This window comes from Pteropus medius, unplaced genomic scaffold (assembly GCF_902729225.1).
Source record: "Pteropus medius unplaced genomic scaffold, Ma_sr-lr_union100, whole genome shotgun sequence".
Taxonomy (NCBI): Eukaryota; Metazoa; Chordata; class Mammalia; order Chiroptera; family Pteropodidae; genus Pteropus; species Pteropus medius.
This window is the reverse complement of record NW_024352149.1, coordinates 320,371-341,216: the sequence shown is the minus strand read 5'-3', so window position 1 is coordinate 341,216 and position 20,846 is coordinate 320,371. Positions and strand designations below refer to the sequence as shown.

Below are 20,846 nucleotides of genomic sequence, written 5' to 3'. Positions count from 1 at the left end.
ACTAAAAAGACATTTATGAGACAATCAGGGGACTTTAACAGTATTTGAGTGTTAGGTGATATTATTGATTATTTTAAAGTATGATAATGGCATTATGGTTATGTTTTTTTTTTAAGTTCCTGTTTTTTAAAGATACATTTTAATGTATTTCCAGATGAGAACAAAATAATATCTAAGACTTGATCTAGCTTGGTGGGAAGAGTAGCTGGGGCAAAAATAGATTTGCCCTATCGATATTGTTAAAGATAGATGATGAATATAGGGGAATTTATCATACTTACTCTCTTTTTAAATATATTCAAATTTTCCTAAAATAAAAAATATGTTTCCTTTTATCCTATTTGTAGCCTTATTAAATCCTTCTAAGTTCTTTTATGTTTTGCTGATGAGAAAGTGATGTCCGTATAGGGTAAATAGTCTAAAGGCCTGTGAGTTATGATATATCTGGGGCTAGAACATATTAAATAATCAGAGATTATGAAGGATTAAAGGGATTTTATGAGAGTTCAAGAGAATTAGAGAGGAAAACTTTGTAAATATGAGTACCAGCTTTTAAAAAGGAAGTGTGGGATTGAATTTGGTAAGAAATGTACATTTTAATTTGAAATGTTGGTAGAGAGATAAGAAAATGGGATCTTTGTGAGCTTTGGCTTAGAAGAGAGAAGAATTTACTAGGAATAGCAATAAATTTAGTTTGAAGCAAAAAGCACCAATTAGGTTTGGCTAAAGATAATGTCTAACTATAATAAGGAGTAATCAGTTGATAAAGATTATGATGCATTTTTAAATTATATTCGAAAAACTATATCAATTCAGAATTAGGAGTAGTATAAAAAGATTTTTGTGGCTTGAGAGATTTGAACTGTTGGTTTGGGGTGGGAAAAATCAAACCTTGCTTACTAACCTTTTTCGTATCGAATACTTGTAGACATTTTATTTTGGTGTTACTCATCTTTTTTATGTCTCTCCTCTTTCTGTTAGGCTCCTGACTCTCAAGTTTACTTTGAATTCTCTTTCTCTCTTGTAGCCAAATTATGTCAATATTTATTTGTAGTCTTTCATAATTTGTTACTACTATCAAACAGTCATTATGTCATATCTTTAACTGGCCTTATCAAAAAGTTTACCTTTTCCTTTTCATTTTAAGTATCAGTAGTCTTGTTTTTCTAGAACACCCTTTGTGTCCTCACTTTGCCTATATTGAAGTCCAAACTCCAGTGTGACTCATATTTCAAAGTCCTCAATTATTTAACCCAGTCTACTTTTCTAACAACTTATTCTACAAAATTCCCAGTACAAACCTTTAACTCCAGCCAAATCTGTTTAACAATCACCTTGTTTAGAACATGCTTTTACTTAACTATCGCGTTATGTCTTTCTTTACTAATGCCATTTTCTTCAAGAATTGTTTTTTCTATCCAAGTCCTCCGTATCCTCTGAAACCCATCAGGCCATACCTTCCTCACTGAGAGTCTTTTCTCCTTTCTACAGAAGTGTACAATATTTACTCTCTGTTGAACTTCAATATCACTTATTATTTGGCAAACATTTTAATAATGTTACCTTTTCAAAAACCCCTGGTTTATCTCTCTAATTAAGTTGCAAGTTCTTCTAGGAAAAAGTTTTGTTTTATATGTCATTGAGTCTTCTCCAATCTCAAACAGTGCTGTACATATTGTTGGTGTTCAGTAAATATTTTTTATGGATGACTTAGGAATAGTGGTTAGTCTCTTTAGAAGATTCTTTGGAAACAATCTGGGTTTTTTGTTTTGTTTTTATGTTTTTGATTACTCTGGAGTAGATTTTTGTACGGTGCTATCTAAAGACAGATGTGAACTCAGTTACTCTGGAGGCTACCTTGAGCTTATATTTCATTTATAAATGTATGGTTTTGTTTTTTATTTTATTTTTTTACACACATTAGGAGGAAACGTAAGGAATTCAGATGACTGTTACAGATTTTAGAACTTCTTTAAATACTACAAATGTAATTTTTAAAAAGAATTTATATAGCCCTTGAATGTGCAAAAATACTTAATCATACAGTATTATATGCTTAAGTTGATTGTTCATCGTTCAAATTGCATTTTTAATTAGGGTGTAATTTTACTCTATTTGCATAATTCATTTTACTATAAAATAGCTCCTAAAACAGAGCGGTGACTTGGTTCACTTAGCTATTGCTAGTTACTTTTCCATTATATTAGTAATGAGGATTGTTAATTCAACCATTTACATAAAAACTAGTTTTTCTCAAATAGGAAGGTTCAGCTAGCTATACCTGTTATAATTATATTAACTAATCATTTGCTAATCATGTAATATTTTAGTAGTGATGAGATTATAAGCATTAGCTTCTGGTTGTTAACATCAAGCTGTTTTTATTTTGTCTTATAGAATAATAATAACCTGGATGCCTGCTGTGCCGTTCTCTCTCAGGAGAGTACAAGATATCTTTATGGTGAAGGAGACTTGAATTTTTCGGATGATTCTGGAATTTCTGGTCTACGCAATCACATGACTTCTCTCAACTTGGACTTACAGTCACAGAATGTTTACCACCATGGAAGAGAAGGAAATAGAATGAATGGAAGTAGGACTCTAACGCACAGCATTAGTGATGGACAACTTCAAGGTGGTCAGTCCAATAATGAACTGTTTCAGCAAGAGCCACAGACAGCACCAGCTCAAGTTCCTCAAGGCTTTAATGTTTTTGGAATATCCAGTACATCTGGTCCTTCAAATTCAGCACCACATCTTGGATTTCACTTAGGCAGCAAAGGAACATCCAACCTTTCTCAAACTCCCAGATTTAATCCCATTATGGTAACTTTAGCCCCAAATATTCAAACTGGTCGTAATACTCCCACATCTTTGCACATACATGGTGTACCTCCACCTGTACTTAACAGTCCACAGGGAAATTCTATCTATATTAGGCCTTACATTACAACTCCTAGTGGTACAACTCGACAGACACAACAGCATTCTGGCTGGGTATCTCAGTTTAATCCCATGAACTCTCAGCAAGTCTATCAACCTTCACAACCTGGTCCCTGGACTACTTATCCTGCATCTAATCCTCTGTCACATACCTCAGCCCAGCAGCCAAATCAGCAAGGCCACCAGACCTCTCATGTCTACATGCCCATCAGTTCACCTACTACTCCACAACCACCAACAATTCATTCATCTGGTAGCTCACAGTCGTCTGCCCATAGCCAATATAACATTCAGAATATTTCAACAGGACCTCGAAAAAACCAGATTGAAATCAAACTTGAACCTCCGCAAAGAAACAGTTCTTCAAAATTGCGTTCTTCTGGACCTCGAACCTCCAGCAGTTCCTCTTCGGTCAACAGCCAGACCTTAAATAGAAATCAGCCCACTGTTTACATAGCTGCCAGTCCCCCAAATACCGATGAGGTGATGTCCCGTAGTCAGCCCAAGGTCTATATTTCAGCTAATGCCACCACAGGAGATGAGCAGGTCATCCGGAATCAGCCCACCCTCTTCATATCCACAAACTCTGGAGCATCTGCCGCTTCCAGAAATATGTCTGGGCAAGTGAGCATGGGTCCTGCCTTTATTCATCACCACCCTCCCAAAAGTCGAGCAGTCGGCAATAACTCTGCAACGTCTCCTCGAGTGGTGGTTACTCAGCCCAATACAAAGTACACTTTCAAAATTACAGTTTCTCCCAATAAACCCCCTGCAGTTTCACCAGGAGTCGTGTCCCCTACCTTTGAACTCACAAATCTTCTAACTCATCCTGATCATTATGTAGAAACAGAGAATATTCAACACCTCACGGACCCTACTTTAGCACATGTGGATAGAATAAGTGAAGCACGGAAGCTAAGCATGGGATCTGATGATGCTGCCTACACACAAGGTAATAATACTGAAGGTGGGATCAGTTTTCTTGCTGGGCTTAACGGTATACATTTGATTTCACTGCAGAAATGGGTATCAGCATTATTATTTCATCTTTTAAATGTTGCCCTAAAAAATATTTCAAGAACCTTTGCAAGTATTCAGACATTTTGAATTTCGGTTTTATTATGGTATAACTCGAAATTTGATAGAGTTATCAGATGTTCAGAATAGTCATCTCTGGTTGGTTGGTTTTCTTAACATTTATAACATGTTTTTTTCAGTTACTGTTTTAACCTGTGGTGATGCTTACTTTCTCCTTAAAATTTCTGCAAATAAAAATTCGTAACATTTTAATAAGAGATTAATGGACTAATGTAGTAAATCCGACTTCTTGGACCAGTAGAATTCTCTTCATTTCTCTAATACGATGTTGTTAGTCGTATTTTATATCAAAGTCTAAATTACCACAAGTCCGAGACTTAAAGAGAAATTTGAATCCTATTCTTAATATCTGTCTCTTTCAACCTCCCTTAAACATAAGTTAATACAACCTTCTTATTTGGAATTTTCAGTAAAAACATTAGTTTTAAATCTAGCTTACTTGAGTATCTTTTTCTGAAATCAGCAATTATATATATTCAAGTAGAGATAATTTCTATCATGTGATATTTTATCTGACCCCTTAAGTTGCTCCAATCTTTGGTAGGAAACTTAAATTCATTCAGATAAGAAAGTGGAGGATAAGTGTTTTCTTGAATATTGAAGCAAGTTTGTAGATTAACTGTGAGTACTTTAGAGTAACAACAGCCTGTCTTAGTCATCCTTGTATCTCCAATGAATTGTTCCACGTATTATAGGTTGGAAAATACTATTTCATCACCCCCATGCAGCATGCAGCCCCTGCTACTGCTAGTACCACTTGTCCTTTTTAAAACTTCTAAAAATGGTGAATTTGCTGCTGAGTTTCTTAGAGGAGCTTGATCGTTTGGGCTTATTTTATGTTTTAAACAATTGTATTCTAATAATTCTCAACCTAAGCTGAGCTATGATGCTTTCAGATTCCATAATTGCCTATGGAGCTTTCAAAAAATAAAAGTTCCCAGGGCTCAGCCCAAACTTGCTCATTTAGAATCTGTAAGTGGTGAAGCCTAGGTGTGCATGTACACGTGTGCCCATGTGTGTTTTAAAGGACCGTGTGTGATTCTAATTGCACTAGAAATTGTGCTAAAACTTTTTTTTTATTTCCCATGTATCCGTCACTAAACTGGGACCATTTTTGTTTGGTTTCAGCAGTATGTGAATTTTAATATACCATTATTTATTGCGTGATATCTTGTCCCTATTCTTCCGCTGAAATCCTCTTTCTTATACTCTCTTTCCATCAAAATAGCAGATTTCCTATGTTTGGAGAGTTGCTGATTGTTAAATGAAGAGTAAATTTTTTTAAAGATAATTTTATAAGGGAAATTTTATATTAGGCATAAGATATTTTATATTTAACTGACCTGTGGAAATAAAATTGCTTAAACTTGCTATCCCCACATTCTCTCCCATTCTTTCTTGAATCTAGTCCAGTCAGGATGTTCTCGCTGCAGTCCATCAACACTGCTCTTGTCAAGGTCATCATCGACAGCATCGTCGCTAAACCCAGGGGTCTTTCAGCTCTCATCTTCCTTGATATTTTTATCAGCAGCATTCGCACCCACAGCTAGGCACCCTTTCCTCAGTGAGACATTTTGTTCATTCAGCCTTATGACTTAAAATATAGTCTTAGGCCACATAATGACGTTTTGGTCAGGGCTGAGCCACATATACATGGTCCCATAGGAATGGGTTATAAGCAAAAAATTTGTTGCTGTGTTCTAAGAAAAGGCTGGACCTGAGACGTTGAATTTACTGCTAGCTTTGGGTGGTTTAAATAAATTAGGAGGCTTAGCATGTTGTTCACCTGAGCCTTACTGTGGCTGGGACCCAGAGTTGGTTAGGGAGAGAGGGGAAGAGGGCTAGAAAGAAGGAAAGAAGGGGAGCCCAGGAGCCCACTCATACCCACCCCTGCACACACACTCACACACTCATGCACACATACTCATTTCTCTTCATTTCTTTTTATCTTTCTTTCCAGTCCTGTTTCTCTCTTTCTCTCCTTCCATCCCTCCCTCCCCACCCCTCCCTTTTATTAATTCTAGTTTCATGATTTATCTCTGTATCTCTTTTGATCTCTGTTCTCCCTTTCCCCTTTTCTTCCTTCCCTCTCCTCCCTCGCTCCCTCCTCTTGATGGTACCTCCCTACACAGCCCTCCCCTAGCCCCTCCCCAGCATTCATACACACTTTATCTATCATACCTTATTTTTATCGAGCAACTTCTGTGTTTAGATTCACAAATACCATTATGTTACAGTTGCCTACAGTATTCAGTACAGTAACATGCGCTACAGGTTTATAGCCTAGGAGCAATAGGCTATACCATATAGTACCATATAACCTAGATGTATAGTAGTCTTAACTGTCTAGGTTTGTTTAAGTGCGCTCTATGATGTTAGTTCATGGAACGATGAAATCACCTAACAACCCGTCTCTCAGAGCAGATCCCCATTAAGTGACCCATGACTGTATGACTCCCACATTTGTCACTCTAACCTGGACTTATTCCCTCAATTTCAAGCCAGTTTATTTACCTACTTAACATCTCCATTTGAATGTTTACTGGGCATCTAAAGTTTACTATGTCTGAAACAGCTTCTGACATTCCCCCCAGCTTTCTCTTTCAGTGATCAATCTTTCCATCACAGTTAATGGCAACTTAACTTTTATTTAATGATTAAGCCAGGAACTTCAAAATCACCCTTGACTTTTTTCTTTCACATTTCACATCTAATTGGACAGTAGATCCTGTCACCTCTAACCTTTCAAGTATATCAAGAATTCTTTCTTTTTATCAACCTCCGTTGTCACCACTCCGGGCCCAGCCACCATCATCTCTCAGGCAGATTATTGCAGTAGCCTACCTGCTTTACCCTTGCCTCCCTGTGGTCTTCTTTCAGCTCTACAGATATGGTTATAGAACTTAAGTCAGATCATATCACTCCTCTGCACATGATGGCTGCCTGTTTCATTCAGAGTGAAAGCTACAAAGCCTTACCTGATCTGCTGCCCCTCCCCATCTCACTTCCTTTTACTCACCCCCTCACTCACTCTGTTCCAGCCCTACTGGCCTCTTACTATTGCTTAAACGTAGAAGGTACACCTTAGGGCCTTTGTACTTGCTGTTCCCTCCATCTGAAATTCTCTTCTCCCAGAATCCAGAATTAACTCCCTCACTCCCTTAAGGTCTTTACTCAGAAGTCACCTTTTCATTGAGGTGATCCCTTGTTTCTATCTAAATCCACTCCCAGCATTTGTCTTTCCATCCTTGCTTATATCTGCTCAAGAGGGGAAATGAATAATCTAATATTAAGATATATAATAACTAATATCTGCATAAAATGTTCTGTGTGCTAGGCCCTGTTCTGAATGCCCATTTATTTCTCTCAACCAACTATAAAGTAGGCATTAGTATTATTCCTAATTTCAGGTTAAAATACTTAGGAACAGATAGGTTAAAGTACCTTGCCAAAGGGCAAGTGGCAGAGTCAAGATTCTAACCTAGGTAGTTGACAACAGACCCATAACACTCATAACCAGGCTCTGTAATGGCTTTCTAGACTTTCAAAAGAAACTCTCTGGAAAGATGCTTCAGGTTTATCTTGTAGCTTCATATACCCCCAGTACACCACTATGGGGGCACATGTGCCACAATTTGAGAATTAGGGAGCTGAAAGATCACTCAATAAAAATAAATAAAAACAGGCAGCTATAGAGAAATAAATCACAATATGTAGATATAATTAGAAATAACTTGAAACAGTCAAACAGATACCCTGGGTGTAGGTATAGGGAGCGCCTTATAAAGGCACCTGAAAGTAAAAAAAGAAAAATAATGTGAGCCCACCAAAAAATCGGGTTCTCCAGAATCTGCCACTCGGATTACTTCTCTTCACTAATAGCCTTCGGATAGCTGCGACAGCCATAATCACTTTCTTTAAACATGCCGACATACATACGGAATTTCCTAACATTCAAATGGCTGTGTAACGTGGTATCACCTGTGTGTGTCCACACTATTAGGTGGGTGCAGTTCTGCAACCTTTCGTCTTGTTTTCTTCTGTTCACTTATGGAACTGATATTGACCTAGATTTATGTATCATCCAATGACAAAATTTTTTTCTCATGTTTCTTTGACTTGGTTCTAATCAAATGAAAGGATTATTTTTCCCTAAAAAAATGCATCTTTAATGATGCTAACATCCACGTGCGTGATGCCTTACAGTTTATACAGCACTCACTACAGTACTAAATGGGGGTGATATTGATCTTTAAGCAAGGATATTTTCTGAACTCTAATTTGTGTGCTGTGGATAATGAGAAAACAAATAACCTCTGCCTCCTGCAGTGATATTGCTCTTTCTAAATCTCCTGTAACATACTGTTTCAGAGTAGAAAAATAAGTTGAGCCAAGTACTAGAATCATAGGAAAATATTTCCTCAAATTGAGGAGGGAACATACATAAATAAATTTGGTAACCAAAAGGCATTATTTGTTGTTTATATTTTGTCTAACATTTGAAATCTAAAAATACTACAATAAAAATTTCAAAAACAAGAATTTATGCTCATAAAAGGTACATTGTTTGATGCCCTCTGCTATAGAATGAGGAGAAGAAAAAGAGGTAAGTTAATGAAACTTCCACCAGGACCATGCTCATCTCAGCACCCAGTCTGCCACCACCACCCAAGGGAAATAAATTACACTAGAGTCTTTAAAGTACCACAGGAATCAGAGACAAAAATGAGTGCCAAATAGGAAAAACAAATTTAGGTTAGAGAGAAATTTTAGCTTAAAGTCTATAGATATGAAGAAGACTCTTACTTTACAAGAAGAACAAATATTGAAATGGAAATTGCTTATCAGTGGTAGGACACTGGCCGGCTAGCTAGCTACATTTTCCCCCTTGAGTCATACCACCTGACTATACCTAATTTCTGAAAAGTGCCAGTAAATTCTTTATCATTTACTGTATTCTGAAACTTTCTGGTGTTTTCCTCCATTCATAGAACTATGCTTTTTGTAATGCTGACGACTTCTATGGAGAATAAATGCTTCCCGCATTTAAACCAATTTTTGTGGATTGGAGGAAAAGGCCTGCTTTCTGTTTTGTTGTAATAGCCAGAGGCTCTTAGAAAACTAACATTGCTTCCAAAAATGTCTCATTCTCTGTTATCTCTACAGAAATCCATCTGTGGTATTGCTCTAACTGATAAACTACATTGGTTTTTTAAAAATCATATAAGAAGTTATAAACATTTTAATGATGCTGTAATACTGGTTTTTTGTTTTTGTTTTTTTTTTCGGTTATATTTATGAAGGAGCAGCCTTTGAACTTAAAGTAGAAATACAAATAAGAAAAATTATAAGATTAAAATTGGCTTCTTGGACTTTGTATTTCTCTTCCTTGTCATTTTTTACCAGTGCTTCCCATTAAATCACAACACCTTTCTGTTTAACAGTATTTAATAAAAATACTAATCATGATAAAAATTGAGAGGGCTAGGTATTTTTTTAAAAGGAAAAATATTTGTTATTTACACTCTGACTTTATGCATCTGCTGGTTCAAAATGTCTTTTTTAGAGCATTGATTTCACTGTGTTGACATTGAAATCACATTATATAATTAACTCAGTAACTAAGCTTAATTGACATTAAACTACTTACAGAATTTTTTTTCAAATCTGCCCTATTTCTCAGGTTTTTCACAGTCTAAAAACTAACAATTTTTTAAATTTGGAAGAAATCTCAGGGTTGGAAGAGACTTTGAAAGTCATCTTGAATTCTGCAACAAAGATTATGCAGTCCACTCACCCATCTAACACTTGGTCCTCCAGGATCCCTATCAAGTGTAAATCCATCCTATACGTGAATACCGTATGAGAAACAAGCTGCCTCCTAAGGTAGCACACATTATTTTTGTAGAGCTCTGCTTACTAGTTATATCCTGTACTAAACTGATCTCTTTATAAAGTATTATGAAAATAACATGCATATGATAGAAATTCTAACCCTAAAAAACAGAAAATACAATAAAAATGTGTCTCCTTTCAACCCTTGACCTGTTCCCCCAGCCCTCCCACCATTTAACTATCAGAGGTATTTCCATTAGTAGTTTTTTATCCTCCTTCCCTTTATAATTACACACACACACTTTTATTAATGGGAACACACTATACATATATGAATATGCATACATATGTAGGATTATATGTTATATATACTTGATAATATATGTAGTATAAGTATACACTACCGTTTACTGTATATACTGGGATATACAGTACACATTTTTGTTTAACATGTCTCAAGATCATTGCATTTCAGTATGTACAAATATTTTTCATTTTACTTTTTAAAATTTTTGAGTCATTATTTTGACAGCTAGATTTAACATCCCATGCAAATCACTCATTTACAATGTACAAATCAGTGATTTTTAGTATAGTCACATATGTGCAACCATCACCACAACCAATATTAGAACATTTTCATCACCTCATAAAGAAACTGCATACCCTTTAACTATCACCTCCCTACTCCATTACCCGCACCCTCTGTTCTAAGCAGCTACTAATCTACTTTCTGCCTCTGTAGATTTACATATTCTGGGCACTTTATATAAATGGGATTACATAATATATAGTCTTTTGTAATGGGTTTTTTCACTTTTTTAAAAGTTGACCCATGTTTAGTGGTTCATAGCATGTGTTAGTAGTTCATATTTTTATGGCCAAATGATATGCCATTGTAGAGATATACATTTTCTTTGTTCATTCATTCATTCATGGACATTTAGGTTGTTTCTACCTTTGGGCTATTATGAATAATGCAATAATGCTGCTATAAACATTCATGTACACCTTTTTGTGGACATTTGTTTTTATTTCTCTTAAGTATATACCTAGGAGTATAATTGCTGGGTCATATGGTAGTTCTGCGTTTAACCATTGAGGAACTGCCAGGCTATTTTCCAAAATGGGTGCACCATTTTGTATTCCCACTGGGAGTGTATGAGTGTTTTGATTTCTCCATGTCTTCAACAACACTTGCTGTTGTCTGACTAGGATGATTCTTGCCATCCTAGTGTCTATAAAGTGGTGTCGTTTGGATTTGCATTTCTCTGATAGTTAATCATGTCAAAGATCACTTCATGTGCTTATTGGCATTTGTATATTTCCTTTGGAGAAATGCTTATTTATATCCTTTACCTATTTTTTAATTGGGTTATTTACCTTTTTATTATGAATCGTATGAGTTCTTGTACCTTCTAGATATATCTCCCTTAATGATTTGCAATAACTCCTATTCCATAAGTTATCTTTTTTACTTTCTTGATAGCGTCCTTTGAAGCACAAAAGTTTTTAATTTTGCTGAAGTACAATTTATCTGTTTTTCCTTTCATTGTTCATGTTTTTGGGTTCATATCTAAGAATCAGTTGCCAAATCCAGGGTCTTGAGGATTTACCCCTGTTTTCTCCTAATAGTTTTATATTTTTAGCACTTACATTTTGGTCTTTTCATCAATTTTGAGTTAATTTCTATACAGTGGTATGAGGTAAGGGTCCAACTTCATCCTTTTTCACGTGGCTCTCCAGATGTCCCAGCACCATTTGTTGAAAAGACTTTTTCTTTCCCCATTGTATGGTCTTGGCACCTTTGTAGAAAATCAGTTGACCATAAACACATGGGTTTATTTCCTGACTCTTAATTCTTTTCCATTGATCTGTGTGCCAGTACTACATATATCCTTATGCCAGTACTATATTGTTTTGATTATTGTCACTTTGTAGTAAGTTTTGAAATTGGGACATATAAGTCATTTGGGGTTTTTTTGGTTTTTTTTTTTAAAGATTATTTTGGATATTTGGGGTCTCTTGCTATTTCATATAAGTTTTAGAATTGTCACTTTTAAATTGTATTACACGCAAATATTTTCCTATGTATACTTGGTTTAAAAAAAAATAAAAACAACGAAAGTATATGTATTAAAAAATTTCCCTCACCAGAGACAACCAGTAGGTATTTACGAACTGTTCATTTTGTGTTCTTCTAGAAATTGAAATTGTATATCAAGCATATATGTGTGTGTGTTTATATCTCTTTTTATACAAATGGAGCATAGTATTTTGCTCTCTGTCATTATCAGTTTTTTTCCTTTTTATCTCGTCGAGTATTCTAGGTCAGCAAATATAGATCTGCTTTTTTCAAAAATGGCTGCATAGTATTTTGTACTATAATCTCTAACCTGTCCTTTCTTGATAGACCTTAGAGTCTTGCTTTTATATACTGCTGCAGTAAAAATTGTGTATATACATACTTGTGCCCATGTCCAAGTATGTTGGCAGAAGCGATAACTAGGAGTGGAACTGCTGTGTCACAGGATATGTGTATTTTTAATTTTGATAGATGTATCATTTAGGCTTGGTTATGCTGCAGTGACAAACTGTCTTTAAAACAACAAAGGTTTATTTCTAGCTCACTTGCCCTTGTAGATTAGCGGTGGGCTCTGTTCTATATCATCCTCACTCAGGGACCCAGGTTGAGGAAAGCTCAGTCTCTTGTTTCCGTGATTGTTGAGGCAAGACAAAGGAAGTACAGCAAATCAGCACTGCCTCCTTAGGCTTCTGCCCCAGCACATGTTGCTCTTTAGTTAAGACAAGTCACTTAGCCACACCTAATTCAGACAGAATGGAGAGGCTCAGTTCCACCATATACAGTAGTTCTCCCTTATCGGTGGGGGATAGGTTCCAAGATACCCCGTGAATGCCTGAAACCACGGATAGTATCGAACCCTGTATGTACAGTGTTTTTTTTTCTATACATACACATCTGTGATAAAGTTTAATAAATTAGGCACAGTAAAAAATTACAATAATGTAATGAATAATTATAACAATATATACTATAATAAAAGTTATGTGAATGTGGTCTCCCTCTTTTCTTCCCCCTCTTCCTTTCTTCCTCCCCCACCATAATTTTTATATTTTTCAGCTCAACTCTATTCATGAATCTGACCATCCCTTACTTGTAGTAAATGGCTTGGTGTGTCACCCTTTTCAGGGGATCCCTTGCTGAAGTCTTTGTATAGGCTCAGTGCTTTGTGGCACAATACAGTGCCATTAATCGTAACACATTTTCTGTTCATGTTTTCCACCCATAAATTCAGTGCCTTTTCCATCTTAACTAAGCACTTATCATACATGCAGCCATAACTTTTGCAGTTTAAAATGTGACAGAAAACTTGCACGAATTTTTCTTCACAATTTCGTAGATAGAAGATTCATTCTTACCATTAGATCTTAGCAGCCTCAGCATACAACTTTTCTTACTGAGAAATTTCACCTTTCACTGAAAGGAAGCATTTTACAGCTTCCTTGTGAAGTGGTAATTGCCAGCATCACCACTCTTGTGCTCTGGGACCCATTTATAAGTAAAATGCAGGTTACTTGACCACAAGCACTGTGATAACGGGACAATTGCTCTGATAACTGAGAGGGCCACTCAGGGACCGAAGGGCAGGGAGCGTCTACTGTGTGGAGATGCTGGATGAAGGGATGATTCGCATCTCAATGGGTCAGTGCAAGATTTCATCATACTGCTCAGAATGGCAGACAAATTAAAATTTATGAATTGTTGACTCCTAGAATTTTCCGTTTAATATTTTTGGGCCACGGTTGACCAAGGGTAACTGAAACTATGGAAAACAAACTGCAGATAAGGGGGTTCTGCTATCCCTGGAAGGCAGAGGGCCAGGAATATTTGGTGAAGAACATCAATGACCACCACAGTACATGTTGCCAGTTTTAATTTTGAGACCCTCTAAAGAGATTCTTCTACCAGAGTATAAACTGGTAGAATATTTCTTTTTTCCTCAATTTTATAAATAGCATTTTTGGCAACATTTCTGATTTTTTTTTTTTTAATTTGGCCAATAAATTTTTTTCGTTTTATAATTTTTTTTTACTTTTTTATATTTAAACGTATCAGTCTTTTTTCCTTATGGCTTCTGGGTTTTGTTTTATGTCTTATTTAAAGTTCTCCATTCCAAGATATGGAAAAAAGAACAAATCTTGTATACATTTTCGCTTTAGTTGTAGTGATACGCCTTGAAACTCATACTGAACTGGCTTCATTTCTCTTCATGTGGCATTCTTTCAAAAACTTGAAAATAGCTACCATATTTCCTTTTAAAGTTTAAACCGTTCTAAGCTGTAAACATCCCCAGTTCCTGTAATTGTGAATCCAGTCGTATTTCTTTGAGACTCCTTTGATGTCTCTAGGCCCCCGTTTTCTTTTTCTCTGAAAACAAAAGTTTTAGACAATGTTTATACTTTAATGCTGTAAGATTGCACACAGCATCTTAATTATATACAAATAAATGCCAACAAAGTATTATCAAGCAGAGGCCCCATACTCATCTATCATTAATAGTAATGTGTAAACAGCTTAAATTTTTAAAAGGTAGTTACAGAATTTAAGCATCATTTCTCAGTTTTCTTGTTATGTTTGTTGCCCAAATTACAGGCCCAGTTCTAGCACTGTTGCAAGATCTGGTTTCAAACTGACCTTAAAATGGCAAGATAGATGAAACATCAGTAAAGAGTAATTGCCACCTCTAAATCTTTTGTGACTCAATCACCAAATAAGTGACTATAATTATACAGTGATGTATAAAACAGATATCCCTGATGTCAACAGTTACAGTCTAGAAAAATCTCAATTTATTTTAGAAGCTGGCATTGTACCTTTTAGATACAATGATTTAGGCACATACCTGACTTAGGCAAATAAAATTGTTATGACAGACAAAAAAATACCTATTATGTTTCTAATGGCAATGTTTTTTTTTTTTTTAGTAAGCTTAAGATCTTTGTCTTTATGAATACCTAGCACATTTTCCAGTGACAAAAGTATTTTTTCAGTATGCACATTCCATACTCTGACTTCTGGAGAAAGATATTTACACCATAGAATGCCTAAAATTAGTAAAACTTACACCGTCTGGAACTTCAGGTGTGTTTTTCTAATTACAAGTAAAGTTGAGTAACAAATTATCTTCATTGTTCATTGTAAGCTGACAAAAGTTAGTAAAGACTAAGTTTTCTGAAATTACTGTATAAAATATCATTTAGTATACTTATTGGAGTGTTTAAGAGTCCCAATTTTTAAATTAACTAATAATTATTTTAACAACCACAAGAGGGAGTTGCATGATTAAATTATCTTTATGCATTAAATTTTAATTTTAACTGAAAGGATTTAAAAGGTACTAAAAATTTTTTTCTACCTGTTATTCCTCCTTTTTTGTCTATTTAAGAAGACAAAGTAGATAGGCAAATTTAGAAAACCAAAGAAGTCAGTGTATGATAGAGATATTAAATATATTACTTATTTGTTAGATCTAGCATATAAAAAAGCCACCTCCCTGCGAAGTCAGCAACCTAAAAGTCTTGCCATATTTCAAAACATTAAATTTTACTAAATACAAAATATTAATTCTAAACATTGAAGGAGACTTTGTCATTATTTAATAGATATTTATCAAGTGCCTATAATTTTCAAGGTTTAATACTAGATACCAGGTGCAGGTAGTACAAAACTGAATTCAGTGTTTACCCAACGAGCTTGAGATTTAATTGAGAGATGTATTTGATAATGAAAAATCGAAAGTGCTGAATTTTTCCAAGTGTGAAATGAAAGGAACTTCTCTTAGCTTGATAATGGTTTTTAAATACAAAGTAATAATATGTAAGTTCTTGAAATAGTTGTTCAGTGCTTTATCACAAATGAAGCTGCAGCACAGTCTTTTACCAGACCTTGTGATTTAACGTGGATATAATAGGATCTTACGTGGATATAATAGGATCTTATTTTCATTTTATCAAGGTATACTTATTTGTATACATATCTTTATATATGTTCTATATATATTTTGTACATTGCTTCTAAATAAAGTCACAATGATGTGTCTAGGTATAGGGCTTTTTTTTTTTTTTTAAATATCCTTGTTCCACCTTCAGTGGACCTCTTCAATTTAAAGGCTAGTGTTCTCTTTCTTTCGTCATGGAAATCCCACTCTGATTCCCAGTTTCTCCATAGCCTCTTTCTAGAACTTCTTGTATTCAGCTATTTAGTATCCTGGGCCAACTTTTTATTTATTTTGCATTGTCATATCTTCAGTATACTTCACTGCCTTGTCTTTCCATTCTACAATTAATTTTTGTTTCAACTCATATGAAATTTTCATTTCAGCAGTGATGCTTTTAAATTTCTAAGAGCTAGTTCTCTGGTTCCTTTTTCGTAGCAGATTGTTGTTTTATGGGTGCATTATTGTCTCAAATCTGTTAATGGTGTTTATTAGAATTTAAGTTCTTGGCTATCTCCTAAATTATCTTTACTTAATCTGGGTTTAGTCTTTCTGTTGTTTATCTTGATCTTTCTCGTGTCAGATGTTCCTCAGTTGTGATCCTTGACTATTAATTCGTATTTAAGAGTGAAGGACTGTGAAGGCTAACTGAAAGCCCTGTGTAAGAAAGTGAGATTTGTCACTTGGCCAACATCAGTTTGTGAAAAATAGGAGCCAGCTGCTACAAGAGAACACTCTGCCGTCACCACCAAGTATTTTATGTATATGGGGACCAGCTTAAGAAGTGTGTGTTGCAGGTGGGAGGGAGAAGGCTTATGAATAAACATACAGTTTCTTCTAAAGGATGGGGAGAGGTTGACTTCCACAGACCTCCCATTAAGCCCCTGTTTTCTTACCATTCTTCACTTCTACCTCCTGTTAACCTGCATTCTCAAAAGTCTCTTCAGGTTTCTGCAGGGCAAGTTCTGCCTCTTTGTCCGCAGTGCCCTCCTTGTCGATGAGACTGTAGCTTTCCTCACCCTCCATTAGTCTATGCCATTTCATCTGTTCTCAGTCTTCAGAAACTTGCTGAAATATCTTGTCTATTAATTGTCTTCTTCCTGTTGTATCCCTGTTGGACTGTACCAGTGATAGTCCTCTGTCATTTCCATGGGGTTTTAGGAGGCAGAATATATATAAATACAATGCTTAGTCAACTGTCTTTAAACAAAAGTTCTGGCTAATATAAGTGATTCTTCATAGCCTGGCTTTTTAAGTACATATTAGTCTATGTGTAAATAACAGGAATGAGGAGAATTTTTCCTTCAGCTTACCCACTGGAGTCTGTAACAAATCACCTCTTCTCTGTAAAGTACATATTACTAGATGTGCATGAGTTTAATTGATCTATATGTGTAGTTGGTATGATTTTGTGTATAACAGTTTCTTCGTATGCCAAAAGAAAGAAACAAAACCCAAAACAATCCAAGGGATTCCTTACATCCCTGTTCACAGTCATTCCCCATAACAGAGGTGGAATTTTCTAGCCTCACCCCACAAGTGCAGCCCTCATTTTTGTAAGCCTGTTTCCAACTCTCTCTCTATGCTATCCCCTTCTTTAAGACCCTGGAAAAATAATTGTCATGTTTCTTTGTTCCCAGTCAGTACCTAACCCTCTTTCAGTTAGTGGAGGCTGATCAGAGCAAAAGTATCTTTGTAAATAAATGCTATAATTATTGTTCTTCATTATGAGTTCAATAATGTTTCTTAATGGATGTGTATTTGTAATATTTTGTACAGTGAAGGTTAGAATTGCACACAAAGAGTTTAATTTTGGCTGAATTTTCATAGTAATTTTTAGAAATTCACCTCGACACTATTTTTTTGTAAAATTCGTTATTCTCAGATTCCTATCTAAGAATCCCAAACCACAAATGAAAAGTGAACCAGACACATAAAAATTGAGGCATGAAGAAGAAGTAATTCCTAAAAAATAGAGATCATATCTCTTTTTCTACTACATTCAGAGTATTTTTTTAGCTTGATTATAATTAACAGGCATATAAGATCAAAAGAGATCCTGAATAGTCTACAAATTAGGTTTGTCATTTCTAAGTAATATAGTCATTATAACGCTAAGGTTTTGTTTTCATGAGAAAGGAATACCTCTTAAATAAATTCTAGATAGTGGATTCACAGTATTTTGCTTTAGGGCTTCCCTTAATCATAAGAGATGCCTTTCCTTTATTCCCAAAGGCAAGCCACATCTTTAACCAGTGCAAAGACTCCTTTCTTTGTGAATCCCCAAGGATGTAATATTTTTTGCTTAAAAAACAGTTTTAAGAATTTACTCTTTAACTTCAGAACATCCCTACAACAACACCGTCAGCATCTGTGGCTCCTTCATTTCTCCTGTCTTTTTTTAATCAGATTTCTGCCTGTTGCCAAAAGTTATCTCCCACTACTATTGGCCATCTGTGAAGCTGTCGGCTCTGTGGTTTACATTTTCCTATTTTGATAGAAACATTAAGAAATATAGTATTGAGAATTAATAAGGAAGCTATCTGTGACTGAGAAAATGTTAAACTCCTGTCCTGGAATTATGGTCTCAGATGTACATTAGTTAGAAAATAAATTAGAATTTTTTATGGTTTTCCATACAGAATGAGAGTTGTATGCTAGCATTTTTTTTCTTTTATCATTAAGTAAAGAAACTTCATCTCATAACATATTTTGCCCTAAAGTCTTTTTTTTTTTTTTAATTTTTTTTTTCCTGAAATGAGTATCGCTACACTGGCTTTCCTTCAGTTTTATATTTGCCTGATAATGTAAATTTTAAAATTTCTCTTGCTGCCTTCAAGATTTTCTCCATATCTTTAGTTTTCACCAGTTTGACTATGACATGTCTAGGTTTTGTTTTGTTTTAATACTATTTGGAGGTCTCTGGGCTTCTTGGATCTGTGGTTTATTGTCTTTCATTAATTTTGGAAAATATTTGGCTATTATCTCCTCAAATATTTCTTCTGCATCGTTTTTCTCTTCTCCTTCTCCTTCGTAATATGCGTTAGACTGTTTGATATTGTCCTGCACCTCTTGGATGCCTTGTTCTTTTTTCTACTTTTTCTCTTTGTGTTCAAAATGGGTAATTTCTGTTTTCTAGTTCACTGATTCTTTTGTATCCACTATACTGGAAAGTCCGTTGAGGGAATTCTTTATCTCTGATACAATATTTTTTCCCTAGTGTTTGACTCTTTTTTTAATAATTTCCATCTCTCTTCTCAAATTAGCCATCAGTTCCTGCATGTTGTCCACCTTTTAACTAGACTTAAAAAATATATTAGTCATATATTTTTTTTAATTCCCTGTCAGTTACAGCATCTGGATCACCTTTGAATATGGTTCTCTTGATTGTCTTCTCTGTTGATTATAAGTTAGATTTTTCTTTTGCTTTTCTTTGTGTTTCATAATGCCAAATATTGTGTACAAAATAAAAAATAGAAGAGACTGAGGTAAATGATATTTACATCCATAAACGAGAACACATCTTTTTCTATCAGATCATTAGTCTGAGAGGTTGAGTAGATTTAGTTGGGAGTGGAGCTGAGTTTGGGTTTTGTCATTGCCTTTAGAGCACCAAAGTCTCCAAGTATCTCCAGCAATTGGCTACTCTTACTTTTTGTCTCAGAGTGGTACTCACTTTTATCCTTTTACTTTGACGCTTACTGTGCTGTGATGGGTTCCCATTTACTCAGAATCCTTGATATGGTCAACAAGTTTCCACATGACCTGATAAAGGGCCAGACAGATAATAAATTATGTAGGATTTTGCAAGCCATGCAGTTTCTGTCACAACTATTCAACTCTGCTGCCATAACACAAAAACAGCTATAGACAATAAACAGTGAGTACGGCCATATTCCATTATAGCTTTATTCACAAAACAGGTGGCGAGTCACATTTGGCTAATGGGCCATAGTTTGCTGACCCCTTATTTAGAGCCTTGTTCCTACACCACCCCTACCCCTCACCTCTGTAATATAAGCTCTATCAGGGGATTTTTTGCCTGTTTTGTTCATTCATTTCCCAAGTGCCTACAACAGTGTTTGACACGTAATAGGCTCTAGGTGTATTAAGAATGGATTAGTGAATTATATTTTAAGTGTTTCTTATAAATAGCATATAGCTGAATTTTTAAAATCCAGTCTGCTGATCTATTGCATCTTAACAGATAGATACATTTAATTAGATTGTAGTTATTGTGATTACTGATGTATTTGAATTATTCCCATCATTTTTTGTTTGTTTTCCAGTTTTTTCCCTTTTTCTCTTCCTTTACTGCCATGTAAGTTTTAATCAAATTTTATTGATTTTCCATTTGTTCAGTCTTTTAATTTAGAAACTGCATCCTATTTAGCATTCTCTACTAGTGATCCTTAAATCTTTAACATGTATATTTGGTTTAGCAACAGTTGGAAGTATTCTTCATAAACACGTTCAAAACCTCAGAATGCTTCCCCTCTGATCTTCATATGTCCAATTTCTTGTTATTTTCTAATATTTTAGTTTTCCTTTGTTTTAAACAGTCTGTGCCGCCTCACCCACTACCATGGTCTTTTTCCTTTTTTAGATTTATTCATCTTATCCCTTTTGTATTAATTTCTTTGAGTAGTTCTTTCAGCAGCAGTCTGTGGTTGGTAAATTCCCCCAGACTTTATCTGGATATGTCTTTATTCATCCATACTTTGATAATTTTGGTGAACAGATTATCCCTCTATCTTCTGGAATCTATTAGTTCTTCAATTTTGGAAATTTTTTCAGCAGTATCTCTTCCAATTTTGCCCCTCCCCCATTCACTCTGTCGTATTTTTCTGGAACTCTTTTTTTTTTTTTTCAGATTTATGTGAGATTTTTTTATTCCTCTTTCATGTTTTCTATCACTTAATCTCTGTGTGTACTGGGTAATAATCTTAGATC

General features: G+C 35.1%; 1 protein-coding gene across 7 annotated transcripts in view; it reads left to right on the top strand.

Moving 5' to 3' along the window:
• Positions 1-20,846, top strand: part of TAB2 (TGF-beta activated kinase 1 (MAP3K7) binding protein 2) — a 73,110-nt gene that overhangs the window by 42,970 nt on the left and 9,294 nt on the right. For all 7 annotated transcript variants that reach the window (XM_039846939.1, XM_039846937.1, XM_039846942.1 and 4 more), the window contains one exon: positions 2,398-3,895. In XM_039846939.1, the coding sequence (XP_039702873.1) occupies positions 2,398-3,895 (1,498 nt within the window). The remainder of the gene's footprint in view (positions 1-2,397; positions 3,896-20,846) is intronic.